The sequence below is a fragment of the Maylandia zebra genome, linkage group LG7, assembly GCF_041146795.1.
Source record: "Maylandia zebra isolate NMK-2024a linkage group LG7, Mzebra_GT3a, whole genome shotgun sequence".
Classification (NCBI taxonomy): domain Eukaryota; kingdom Metazoa; phylum Chordata; class Actinopteri; order Cichliformes; family Cichlidae; genus Maylandia; species Maylandia zebra.
The window spans coordinates 26153865-26167021 of NC_135173.1; the positions used below are offsets into that span (position 1 = coordinate 26153865).

The 13157-nt window shown below is 42.6% G+C and overlaps 1 protein-coding gene across 1 annotated transcript in view; it reads right to left on the reverse strand.

Annotated features, from left to right (window-relative positions):
- cttnbp2 (cortactin binding protein 2) overlaps positions 1-13157 on the reverse strand; it is a 99756-nt gene that overhangs the window by 38973 nt on the left and 47626 nt on the right. Inside the window, exons 3-4 of the mRNA XM_004556307.3 lie at positions 12228-12458; positions 3484-4909 (exon numbers count right to left, since the gene is read on the reverse strand). Coding sequence (XP_004556364.3) covers positions 3484-4909; positions 12228-12458 — 1657 coding nt within the window. The remainder of the gene's footprint in view (positions 1-3483; positions 4910-12227; positions 12459-13157) is intronic.

Sequence of the window (13157 nt, forward strand, 5' to 3'; positions counted from 1 at the left end):
ATGGACCTCCCCCACCCTCATTCAGATCTGGCGTTTGGAATTATTTTGGTTTTCATGTGACGTATGACCCTGAAGGTAAGCGAGTCATGGACTAAAGTAAAACAGTATGTTGGATGTGCCATGCAATGCTCAATTACATGGGTGGGAACTAGTGTGTTAGCGCAGTTAGCTCGTTAACGTGTTGGCCGTCTAGCCCCATGCACGGGGCGATCGGCGGTAGCTCGTTAACGGAGATTTGCCGTGTTGTGGCGTTAAGGTCATTTCAACGAGATTAACCTGAAAGCACTAGTGGGAACACAACGAATATGACTGCACATTTACGCCGACATCATCCTAGTGCAAAGACAAAAACAACAAGCATGCTACTAACTTTAGCCGAGTCATTTAGACAGCTGTTTAATATGCTGCTGAGAATATAGCCCAGAAGAAGCGGATAGTATAGCTTTTATTTTGGAAAGAGACATTTCTCTGTAATAAACTCTCTTTTCCAAAGATGAGTGATTCCTCAATCAGATACAGGGCTCGCAATATCGCTAGCCCGACGTCCCGGGGCTAGCGATTTTTCCAGTCGGGGTACCAAAATCTATCTCTGCCCTGCCCATCGGGCTATTGTAGGAAAAACATATGTCAATGCTTTTGCATTCTTTCAGAAATGTAGCTGGGTAATTATGTCATTGGGTGAGCCACTGTCAATATGTGACATATTGAAATCGCGTTTGAATTTGCGCTTGTTTTTTTGCTTTCACTTTGCAATCATGCGAACTGTGTATAGAGAGCGACAGCACTGATCTGTGAGTGATGATAATTTGCGCACCAATTCCTCTGACATCGTCTTATTAATCGTTAGCTTACTATGCAAACATGACAAGTGAAATCTCCCGCAGCTTAAACATGTGAGAGGTTGATCGCGCAGAGAATCGCTGAGCTTATGTGAGTGCGTGTGTGAAAGCAGCAGGATTTATATTTGACTACGATGACCTGGATGACTGAGAACCTTCAAAGACAGATATATATTTTAGTTCTGCTGAGCCAAATAAGACAGGTCAGGGTGAAGAAGTGACAGCCAAAGAAAAGCTTACCACAAAACGGAAAAGTTATGACAAATCAGACTATAAGGCAAAAAGAAAGTGCAGCTTTATGGTTTCATGGACAAAATTATTTCTGTGGCTGCAATATGACGAGCTAAATAACCAGGGCTGCACATAAGTGGTCCGCAGGTGCGCATTCGCTGTCAAAATAAAAAACACGCACAAGGGTTAGGGTTAAATTTAAAAACTGTACTTTTGAGTTAAAATATATATTTATAATTTTAATAAATGACAAATTAAAAAGGCATGAACATTTTTTTTGTATGGAAAAAATATCGAACCGTGACACCAAAGGATCGAACCGAACCGAACCGTGAATTTTGTGTATCGTTGCACCCCTAATATATATGTGTGTGTGTGTGTGAGTAACAACTAAAGTTACATCCTGCGGTTTTGTTCCAGGAATCTGTGGTTTCCTCGGCCCCACTTTTCTCAACGTGAGATCAACTGTAATACCTAAAACATTATTCTTGTTACAAGCAAGCTAAACTCTAAAACCTAAAACAGTTTCCATAAATGTCCTTTAAAGTTTAAGCAAAAATTCTAACCAATAATGGCCTGCACTGATGACAATTAATTTAACATATTTTATACATCCCTCTGTTGTGTCTTTGATTATTTGAATTTTAAAGTCTAGCTTACCAGAGGATTTGAAAGAATTCTTGAGGTAACTATTTATTTTTACTATATACATATTTTTTCACATTTTTTGTGTTGAATTTGTTACCCTGCTGTGACAAACCTGAAGCCTGCAAAAAACGTCTGCGATTTAATCAGCTTGTGAAGCTGCAGTCTGGACAGAAAAGCCTGTCATCGCATCTGATTAATACACAGCAAGAAGATAGATAGGTCTTTAAGTACCACAAACACAATAGACAAATATATATATATATATGTCATACTTATTTTACTGTGGCAATTTCTGAACAGCATGGGTTAAAAATAGGCTAAAGAAAGTCAGAGTGAAGAATTTGCGTGCTGAAGTGTGTCAAGACAAAAAGACACAGATTAAAAAGAGTAAAGAAAAAATGCAGCATCAAATCTCAAGAAGATGAAGAAAGCCCCAGCAGTTGTTCTGGTTGGAATTTTTGTGGTTTTGGTGCAAAAGTAGGATAAAAACAAAAGCTACAGAAACATGTATGCTGACAGCTGACTTTATGGTTTGGCTTATAACTGTGATAAATATGTCAAAGTGTGGAAGGATTTCTTTCATACTACTCCACAGCTTTGTCACATTTGTAAGTGGGACATGCTGCAATCGAATGCAAGAATTTCATAAAGGCTGGCAATAAAGGTGTTGGATCTGCTATTTTCAAAAAAAGAAGAAAAAAAGTAAGATATGGCCATAAAAACATAGTCAGGTTTTTCAGCTGCATGACAGATTCTTAAATATAAGGTGCTTTTCCATTTAAGGCATTTTGCTCTTGCCAAAACATACAGTTACATGAACAGATAGATCACTATATAATGCATATATGATATATATGATATATATTAAATATATATCATGGTCATGGTTTTGTAGCTTTTGCTATACCCTGGTGGAAATCTGGGAAAACAGACATTACTAAGTGTTTCAACCAGACAATACAGAAATATTGAACCTAAACATCAAAATAATACCAAAGTTCTAATAAGCTGGATCTAACTTTAATCACACCACACAGTGCAACCAATAAAAGCATGAAAATCACATTACAGTGAATATAAAAGCTAACATTTATATCAAAGCGAACAAGTTGCATACAGAGTGCTGTCAATGGCAAACAGTCAGTCAGACTAGTTAATGGAAGCTGAAACAGGAAGGAGTGCAGGAAGTGGAGGAGTAATCATTGCATGCTACTGGAGGATGGAAAAGGGGAAGGGAAGGAGAGAGCAGCCTCTGGCATCAGCTTCAGAGAGGATAGGGGGTTATTTTTAGAAAGCCCAACAAACCAATATGAATACAAGAGAGCATCGGGAGGGGCGCTGGCCTGTCTCAGGTCACCCTGAAATTCTCCTTTTGTTAACCTCTTGTCTCTGAGCAACAGTCAGACACATCCTAGTGACATGATCTAAATGTCTGCTGCTGATACTGATGCTGACATGTCTAATGTGACATCATGGGAGATGAAAGGTGCTCAGGGGGAGGGCACATTAAAGGCAGAGAAGGAGAGATAAGTTGAGAGAAAATGCAGTGAGTAGCATTGGATCTTGTAAGGCTTTTCAGGGTTGGGGGGGCAAGAACATAAACCGAGCTGACCCATGTGTCGTTTCTGCAGTTATACCAGTTTTCCTGTGAACTGATCCTTATGCTGTCCTAAGATAGGCAAGGCTAGGATCTTGGAAAGACAGGTAAAGAAAAGAGGCAGTGGGCAGAATTGGAGGGAGATGCAGCAAAAAGGAGCCCCTTTACCTGATGCTGTTGCCAGGGGGCTGCCTGATGAGGCACGGGGACTACAGGAGGATGGAGCACTAATGGAGGAGGAGGTGGAGGGGGGGTTTATGGAGGAGGGGCTACTGACAGTGGTGGCAGAGCTGATGACTGGGGGGCACTCTGAACATGCTGCTGTTGGATGCCGCTGAGGGCCCCGGCCAGGCCCTGGGGAACGGCACGGGGGGCAGGCACCCACCTGAGAGGCCGTCAGGGCTGGGACCAGGTCCAAGGCCGGTTTTGGCGGCAGCTGGGGTGTGGCTGGTTTTAACCCAGCCCCAGGGGTGCGGCTGCTGTCAGCCACTCCCTTGATGGGTGGATGAGGAGGAGAAGGTGTCTGGGAAAGCCCTGGCTTTTTGGGAGGTATAGGAGGAGGGTTTCCCCTGTCGATCCTGGCCACCGTGGGAGACTTGAGGCCAATAGGGTGGCTCAGGCGGCTGGGAAAAGGGCCTCCCTCTGAGGCAGAATGGGGCAGGCCTGGACGCAGGGGTCCAGTCCCTCCTGCAGGAGGGCTGGTGAAGCGTGAGAGGACCTGCGTGACGGTGTGACGTGCTTGCTGCTTGGCAGCAAAGTTATCGCGGTTGGTGGGAGAAAGGTCACGAGCTGGAGGACTCTGGGATGCCGTGCCATTTTGGTCCTGTTCCTGGAACTTGTAGCGGGCAGCCTGGACACGGGGACTGACCCCGCTGGGTAAGCCGTGGGGGGCATTGCCCTCTGAGCCATTTTCTGTCTGTGCCAGTCCTCCTGAGCTGCTGTGGACGATCCCCCGGCCAGTCGTCTTTGGCAGGCTCAGGCCCACATAGTTGGCAGGGGTTGGTTTGACAGGTATAGTGAGAGGGGACTTCTTAGGACCCTCCACCTCTGTGGGAGGCAGGTCCGTTTGGCAAGACGCTGTTCGAGAACTAATGGGCTCTGTAGCTACAGAAACAGACGTCAGAGCTTTAGGTTTGGGTGGCGTACTGGTGGTAGCAGCAGGTTCTGGTCTACTAGCAGCAGGCAGACCAGCTCCATCCTTGCCTTCACCCCTTTCAGTCCTGAGCTGCTCCACCTGCTGCCGCAGACTCAGGCTTTCTGACTCCTCACGGCCCAGCCTTGCACGCAGCTGTTCACGCTCCGTGTCAAACTCTGACAGCTGCTTCTCCATCTTTGCCTCCATCTGTTGGCTGCGCTGGCGCTCAGAGCTCAACTCCTCCTGGAGTCGGCCAGAGGTGCGACTCTCCTCATCCAGGCGAGCCTGGAGTTCATCAAAGCGCTGTGACTCCTCTACGACCCGTGTGGCAAGCTGCTTGCACTCTCGGACTAGCATCATGACAATATGCTTGTTCTTCTCACGCTCATCCTTCAGCTGTGCCGTCAGCTTGCGGTGCTCCTGCTCTAAACTCTGGAGCTGCAGTTTCTCCATCTCCAGCTGAAAAAGAAAAGAAAAGACACACGAGGTCTGAGAGCAGTATTACAGATCACAGACATTATAGCTGAAACTTGAATATATACACAATAAGAAACCAAGAAAGAAATCACGCTAAGTAATTCAGGTTACATGTGTGCAGATACAAGAGGATATAATTTACCTCTACAACGTCTTTAGTGACAGTATTACAAATCAAATCAAATCAAAATCAAATCAAATCAAATCACTTTTATTGTCACATCACATGTGCAGGCACACTGGCACAGCACATGCAAGTGAAATTCTTGTGTGCGAGCCCCACAAGCAACAGAGATGTGCAAACACAACAACACAAACGAGCAGAATACAAGAATGGCCAACCTGAAACTAATAAATATATGTACAATATATAATAGTGTATGCATTTCTGGATGTGTATACTAAATATTTACCTACGTGTGTGTGTGTGTGTGTGTGTGTGTGTGTGTATACACATTTTTACAAATTAAATAGTAAAAAAAATATAATAATAATAATAATAATAATAATAATAATAAAATATATAAAATATACAGAGTTGAAAATGTGCAAAACAAGTGGCATTTATATACAGTGTGGAGTGCATAATGTTAAAGTTCCAGTAGTGAAGCTGAGGTGTCTATGACGTGTTCAGCAGTCTGATGGCCTGGTGGAAGAAGCTGTCTCTCAGTCTGCTGGTACGGGACCGGATGCTGCAGAACCTCCTTCCTGATGGAAGCAGTCTGAACAGTTTATGGCTGGGGTGACTGGAGTCCTTGATGATCCTCCCCGCTTTCCTCAGGCAGCGCTTCCTGTAGATGTCTTGGAGGGAGGGAAGCTCACCTCCAATTATCCGTTCAGAGCACCGCACTACTCTCTGGAGAGCTTTGCAGTTGTAGGCGGTGCTGTTGCCATACCAGGTGGTGATGCATCCAGTGAGGATGCTCTCAATGGCACAGTGATAGAAGGTCCTGAGGATGCGGGGGCTCATGCCGAATCTTTTCAGTCTCCTGAGAAAGAAGAGGCGCTGCTGCGCCTTCTTCACTGTTTTGTTTGTGTGTACTGACCACGTAAGATCCTCAGCCAGATGTACTCCAAGGAACCGGAAGCTGCTCACTCTCTCCACAGCAGCGCCGTTGATGGTGATGGGGGTGTGTACTTCTCTGCACCTCCGGAAGTCCACTATCAACTCCTTTGTCTTTGCGACGTTGAGGGTGAGATGGTTGTCTTGACACCAGTGGGTCAGGGCGCTGACCTCCTCCCTGTAAGCCGTCTCATCACCGTTGGTGATAAGACCCACCACTGTAGTGTCGTCCGCAAACTTCACAATGATGTTGGAGCTGTTAGTGGCTGTGCAGTCGTAGGTGTAGAGTGAGTACAGGAGAGGGCTCAGTACACACCCCTGTGGAGCACCAGTGTTCAGTGTGATGGGGGATGAGGTGATGCTGCCCAGTCTGACCACCTGGCGTCTGTCAGACAGGAAGCTAAGGATCCAGCTGCAGAGGGAGCTGCTCAGTCCTAGATCCTGCAGTTTCCTGTCCAGCTTCGAGGGAACGATGGTATTGAATGCTGAGCTGTAATCTACAAACAGCATTCTCACATACGTGTCTCTCTTCTCCAGGTGTGACAGGGCAGTGTGTAGTGTCAGGGCTATGGCATCATCAGTGGACCTGTTGTGGCGGTATGCAAACTGTAGAGGGTCCAGTGAGTCGGGTAGTGCAGAGCAGATGAAGTCCCTGACCAGCTTCTCGAAGCATTTTACCACTGGGCATGTGACATAATGACAATTCACTGACATCTTTAAAATAAATCAGTTGCGATCAAGCATACCACAAAACTCACAGATTGTATGTGCTGTACAAGCTCAGTAAGCGTCACACGTATGTCAAATATCCAATCCCCAGCTCACACCTCACCAGCACCATGTCTTTGTTATGATCTTATAAAGCAATCTGACACGTCTTTTAATACCATAGTAAACTTCAGGTTCAAATAGCTGAACCTGAATTGAAAATCCAACTGCTTACATTCTGAGGCAATGCAGCACCTCAATTGCAAATGCATTAATAAATCAAACAAAAATTGAACCTTTTTTTTTTTTTTTAGGAGAACAGGGAACATAGTTTAACCCAGATTAATCAAATCAGCCAGACAAAGTAGCTGAATTAAAACAGACAGACAAGACAGGTCTTATTCCTCTACAGGGTGGTTGAATTTATGTGTCTCTATGTCAGAGTCTCTACACACGGTTGAATTTCGATGACTTGTCAGACCAGCGGCCTCTATATCTGGAGCATCGCTGCTATTATTAGCTCAGAGTTGGCTTCACAGGGGGGGCTTAACTGGGGCTCTCGACCCAACTGACCCCATCTCTCTAACAAGCCCCAAACAATAGAGCTGACACTCTGCAGCTACTATCCCAAGTGAGACCCCTCCCAGCCTTAGCTAACTCCTTCACTCCTGCTGTTCCAAACCATCAGGGAATAGATATCACCACCAGCTGATGTTGAGGAGAAGTAAGGGCTTTATAAGCAGGAGGAGAGCCAGGGGAATGCCAGTTGTTACTCAAAAGGAGGTGTTACGACTAGCTGCTAATTGGGTGAGGATTATGTCTGCTGTAAGTCAGCCTAATGCCTCAGAAAAACATTTAGGAACGCTGTACATGTCGAAACACACTGGGAGGACTAGATTAAAACCATGTGGGATTAAGATAACTCTGTAATATGCATGACTCCATGTCTCCGATTAAGGACAACTTGAAAAAGCTACAGTCTTTTATTATATTCATTTCTAAATGGTTTGGCGTATTGTAGACAATGGTGTAACAGACAGAATACTTTGCAGATAGAAAACTTCCCAGCTTTAGATTTCTTTAAATTCCAGATTCAGACTCACACCCCACCAGCACCATACCACACCAAGTTTTTTTTTACTGTAGGTGTGATTTTCAATTATCTTATAGATTGTCTATGATGATTTTTTAAATTACTGCTATTGCTAACAGCACTCTTAATACAAGTGGGCTACAAAGAGTTTCCAGAAATTTTATACTATGCCTACAGATGATACAAATTGTTATGTAAAATCTCTTTATACAGGTTAATGGTGGTCCTTTAAAGTGGCAGTAGGGTGTTAGTTGTAGGGTTGGATAGGGTCTTTCTCCAACTTCATGACTGATTCATGGAGAAGGAGATAGCAGGACTTGGGGATTGCCTTTATTATTCCCATGAACAAGTTCAGAGTGTGTTATGTATTAACTGCGTGATTGTCTTCAGCTTGGCTAAGACCTCATGGATAATTCAGTAGCTTACTCACAGGAGGACAACAGAAGTGGAAACAGACGGAGGGGATAAAGATAGCACGAACTAGCCAGGTGAAATTCACTCTACCCAGCAACCAGAAGATCTCTCCAAGCATGCTAAGCCTGTGTCTTTTAGCAGTGCTGGTTTGTTGTTGTGTCACTGGTCATTTTAAGAGTTCCAGTGAAACCTGCCTGACACATTTGCTGATTGATTGTTTGGCTACAACTGGGCAATCAGTGGTGATATGGTGATTTATTATACACCAAAAAGAGTACACAGCTTCCACCTTAGAAGAGGATGCGCTCTTCTAGTACGTTGCACCAAAAATCATAATGTAGCACCACAGCAACTGCAAAAAACTTAAGGAACAATCTCATACAAATCTCCATTTCACCAATTTATATTCACCATGTCAAATGAGAGTACATTGCTGTCTGTTGTTGCTTCTTTTATATTTAAGTGTGTTTTGGGGGGCTAAAAAGAAGCAAAACCGCTGTAGTTCAAAGTCATACAACCATGTTTCTCAGCAGTACTGAGAGTGGTTTCACAGGTGAAGTGGTGCACTTTCTGTTTTCAGGCCAAACTGTCTTGTGAGAATATTAAATCTGCCATGTGATGCACTGTGCAATCCTAAGAAAATAACCATAATTTTCAGTTTTACTCAATTCCAGAAGACTCTGCAAACCTAACTGTAGAGAACACTACAAAAATGGTACATTCCAAATCAAAATACCAGTCTTGGCATTGTGGTACAAATCACATGGTTAATTAGGAGATAGGTGAACTTTCTGGCGGCTCCATCACTCAGTCCGCATTTCTTATTGTTTTGTAACATTTCTAAAGGCATAACCAAAGAAACCAAAGAGCTTCACATGGTGAAGAGATGCAGTATCCATAAAAGTTCGGTGCAATTTACTTATTTGGGACCAAACTAGACGCAGAAAACCCACGACAAGTAAGTGATCCTTTAAAATAAGACCAGAGTGGACTGAAATAAAACCTCAGATGTTGTGGTACAACTCAATGAAACTGTTGTATAGTAAAGATGATCAATTTATTATTAAATTATTTTTATTTTAATTATTTCTATTTATTTAACCAAAATATCACCAGAAGCTATTCTCCTGCCCTTTCATAAAAACACTTTTTTTCACCAGTCCTTTTGACATTTGACCAAAAAACAAACAAACAAACAAACTTCATTGGTCTTTTAACTTTTTTGCAAAATTTTAAATGGCTTTAAATTCTGGGAAATTCTATATTATTCTAATTCTAATAAAATATATATTTTTTTATTTACTTTTTTGGTTGAGCTTTCCAGCAGATGGCTTCACAGCATCTTCTCATAGTTCACTGACTGGCAAATCAACCTGAGAATCCGAAGATTTTAAAAAGTTTGCTGTACAGCTGGTGTGAAACTGTTCTTCTGAAAAGCTGCCTTTGATCAGCGCCGAACATGCCTACAGTTACTGTCCCTATATAACTCGATCTTTGGTCTACCTGTCCAGAGAACATAAATTGTTTGTCTGAATCTTCTTTGGCAAACTAAATATTGGTTTCACAGTTATCTGCAGGGCATGTGATGACACTGGGGCATTGTGAGACTTCTTTTTGCATTAAACCATCTGTTTTTTGGATGAGTTTCCTGTCGCAGCCAGTCCCAGCCAAACAGATACTTTTACTGCAATCCTTTTTTAATTAATTTGAAATTCCATTCACAAACTTTTCCTCCTTAAACCCCTAAAGAGAGGTTTTAAATCTTCACCTGATGACAACAAACACTTGTCAGTAACAGAGAAATAGTAAGACAACCTCTACATGTCACAGGTTACTTCTCTCACTTCCTGAAAATGTTCTAATCTTTGCTCCTAAACTGTAACATCTGATTCTAACTTCATGGACAGAAGCATCATTTGTCATTTTTCTATTTAAGATCTGGAAAATTCAATTTCTTTTAAAAGTTACCGTTTATATTTTTATGCCAAATAATTCAACAATCCACATATGGCTGCACATTAAGGATAACGCACGCACGCACGCACGCACGCACGCACACACACACACACACACACACACACTCTATTTAGCCAGCTTTCCTGTCAAAACACCGACTCCTACCTCTCCCTTCCTTCCACTCCTTCCTTCGTCCATACCTCCTCTCTGTGTATTTATGTGTGTGGTTACTTACAAAGGTTCAGTGTGGCTTCAAACTAAATCTGTGTTTCAGGGTTCATGGACAGGACATACACTTTAACAGAGTATTTTCTTTATTGTTCACACACTCAGTCCTCCAGCCTCATGTCTGAACACATATATGAGAGGAAAAAGAGAAACAGCGAAAATGGGACAGAGGGATAGCAGACATCTGGCTGCCCAGTTAATCAGGGCTTTCTAATCCTAAAGAGACCTCGAACAAACACACACTCAAATACACACACTGCATGTGCGTATATGAGTTTGTACACAAAAGCAGAACTGACACACCAGAAAATAGGTATTAGGTTTGCACACAACACAGACACACTGTTACTCCACTCTTCCCCCATTCATACAATACCCATGCATTCAGGAGAAACATTAATATACACAGACAAGCGTCGAATTTTCTCTTTCCCACAACTTCCTTTGGAGGATTTCAGCCTCAGAGATTTGAATTCTGTGTAAATAAACTCAATCTGTGGTCAAAGAGAAGATGCAAATAGATTTCATTAAACTTGACTGAATATTGCCACCTATTCACTACAATTTAACTTGAAACAAACATAAGCTCAGAAATTAGACATTTTGGAAAATGCGACTGACCAGTCTCTGCTACCGCAGCTACACGGCTCTAATGATGGTGGTGTTGGTTTTTCTGCTGGTCCAGCTCACAATGAAATATCTCAGTAGCTTGCAGTTAAATTCTCCAAACTTTCACCGTCCACAGGGCACGATTCCTGATTATCTTGGTGTTCCCTTGGGTTTTTTCCTAGCAGCACAACTTCAGTTTATGACAAGATGATTTAAAAGAAAAAAAAAATTGTGCCAGCCTTGGCTTCACTTGAAGACTAATGCTAAAAAGCAGTAATGCTAAACACTGCAGTATTATTGCTGGTAAGTAAATGATGTGAGCTCAGAGGCAGCTTAAGACATAAATATACTATTAAGTCAATGTAACAACATAGTGACTATTCATATCTTTCAGTCATATGACCAATGCAGAACCGATGACAAAACATGGTTTAACATACTAGAGCATTTGCTTCAAGACATTGTAGATCACCTCCCAACCAAAGAAAGTCCATGAACAAGCTACAAATTCTGACGCACATACAGCTCCTTCCATTTAAAGGAAAGAATTTTTTTTTATATCAAATCCAAAGTAATACTTTTGGAAAGGATACAACACAAATTTAATCAAAGCTTCTTTCACGCGTTCAGATTTAACAACCATTCGGCATTTTGGACACACAAACCTTGTAACTGTCTGGCAGCACAGGAAACACTGTTCTATGTGTTTCCCTCCTATAATGATTGGATATCATGTGACATTTATCAATGGGCAGTTCATGAACCTCTTCTAAATGAATAATGTCAACATTTGTTTGACTAATTATACAATAAGCGGTGCTGCAGGAAGCAACACCATAAATAAATAAATGCGCTAGTTGCTCTTTAATCCATTTTGTTCCGACGCCATGCAGCAGCTGATAATCGTTCCAGTAGATTCAGTTCTCCAAAGCATTTCTGCACAAGGACTGTTTACAAAACAAAAATCCAATTAAGTTACAGTAATTATTGTCAATGCCTGCAGTAAACATCCTGAGACGTTCAGCTTCCACTGTTGTGTCTGGTTGGGAGTTCTGGTTTAAAAAAGCAGAAGCAAAGAGATTGGATCTCATGTGAGAAATTAAATCTTTCCTTAGCAACCGTACAGGTGGCGTTTTAGTTTCACGGTCACAAGGCCATGCACTCTCTATTTTTGTTTTCAACTCCAACCTTCTCCACCAACAGAAATCCCCCCCCCCGCAATGGCTTACCCTTTTCTGACGGCTTTCGGCAGCAGCCAGCTGGGCCGACATGCGCTCCTGCATCTTTCTGCAGTGTGCCATGACGGCCTCCAAGATGGAGATGGGGCTGGACCCTAGGGGACCCCGTTCCTTGTCTCCTCCGGGGACCCCGCCTTCGAAGTCCCTCTGAAGTGCCAGGTAGGGGTCAGTCAGGCTGTAGTGGCTGTACCGTTCTTGAAGAAAAACCTCCTTCCGCTGAGCCTGGAGGGGATATAGAAAAAAAGCAGAAAAGGTGCTATTCAACTTGTTTACACTACATGAGTAAAATGATTTTGATGAAAAATAATATATAGAATGTTTCCAGGTTTTCAACCAGAATCACACATATAATCTCATACTGTAGATATGTTATAGAATTAGCGTACAACCAGAAAACAATGCGTTAACTAACAGTACTTTGACATTGGTATAATGCAAGACAAAAACAAAAAGCCTTTGATAAGGAATGACGTTCTCTCCTTAACCTCATCCAGTGACCTAGATCAAAAGTGTACGTGTCAAAAAAGCACACGGGGTAACAACATGAAAGGCGTCAAACTGTGGTTTATTTTCTTCACTTTGTTAAGCATTCCTCAACTTTATTTGGAGAGCTCTCTGCTACCCATGGGAAATGTATGTCCCAAAGAGGTTGAAGCTCAAGCAACACTGAAACTTTATTACTTGACAAACTCGTCTGGTCCCGTGGCCGTCATCAGGGTCAGTTTGTGTCCCAAACAAACTCACCCATAATTACATTACAGTAAATAACAGCTAACGAGCAGGAGAGGACATATTTACGGTGATTTGGAGAGCTCAAAGCTTTTACCAGTCCACCATTAACACCCAACCTACCCCTACACAGTGCTTCAAAAAACAAAACAAAACAAAAAAAACAACAAGCAAAATAAAAGGAAGCTCAGG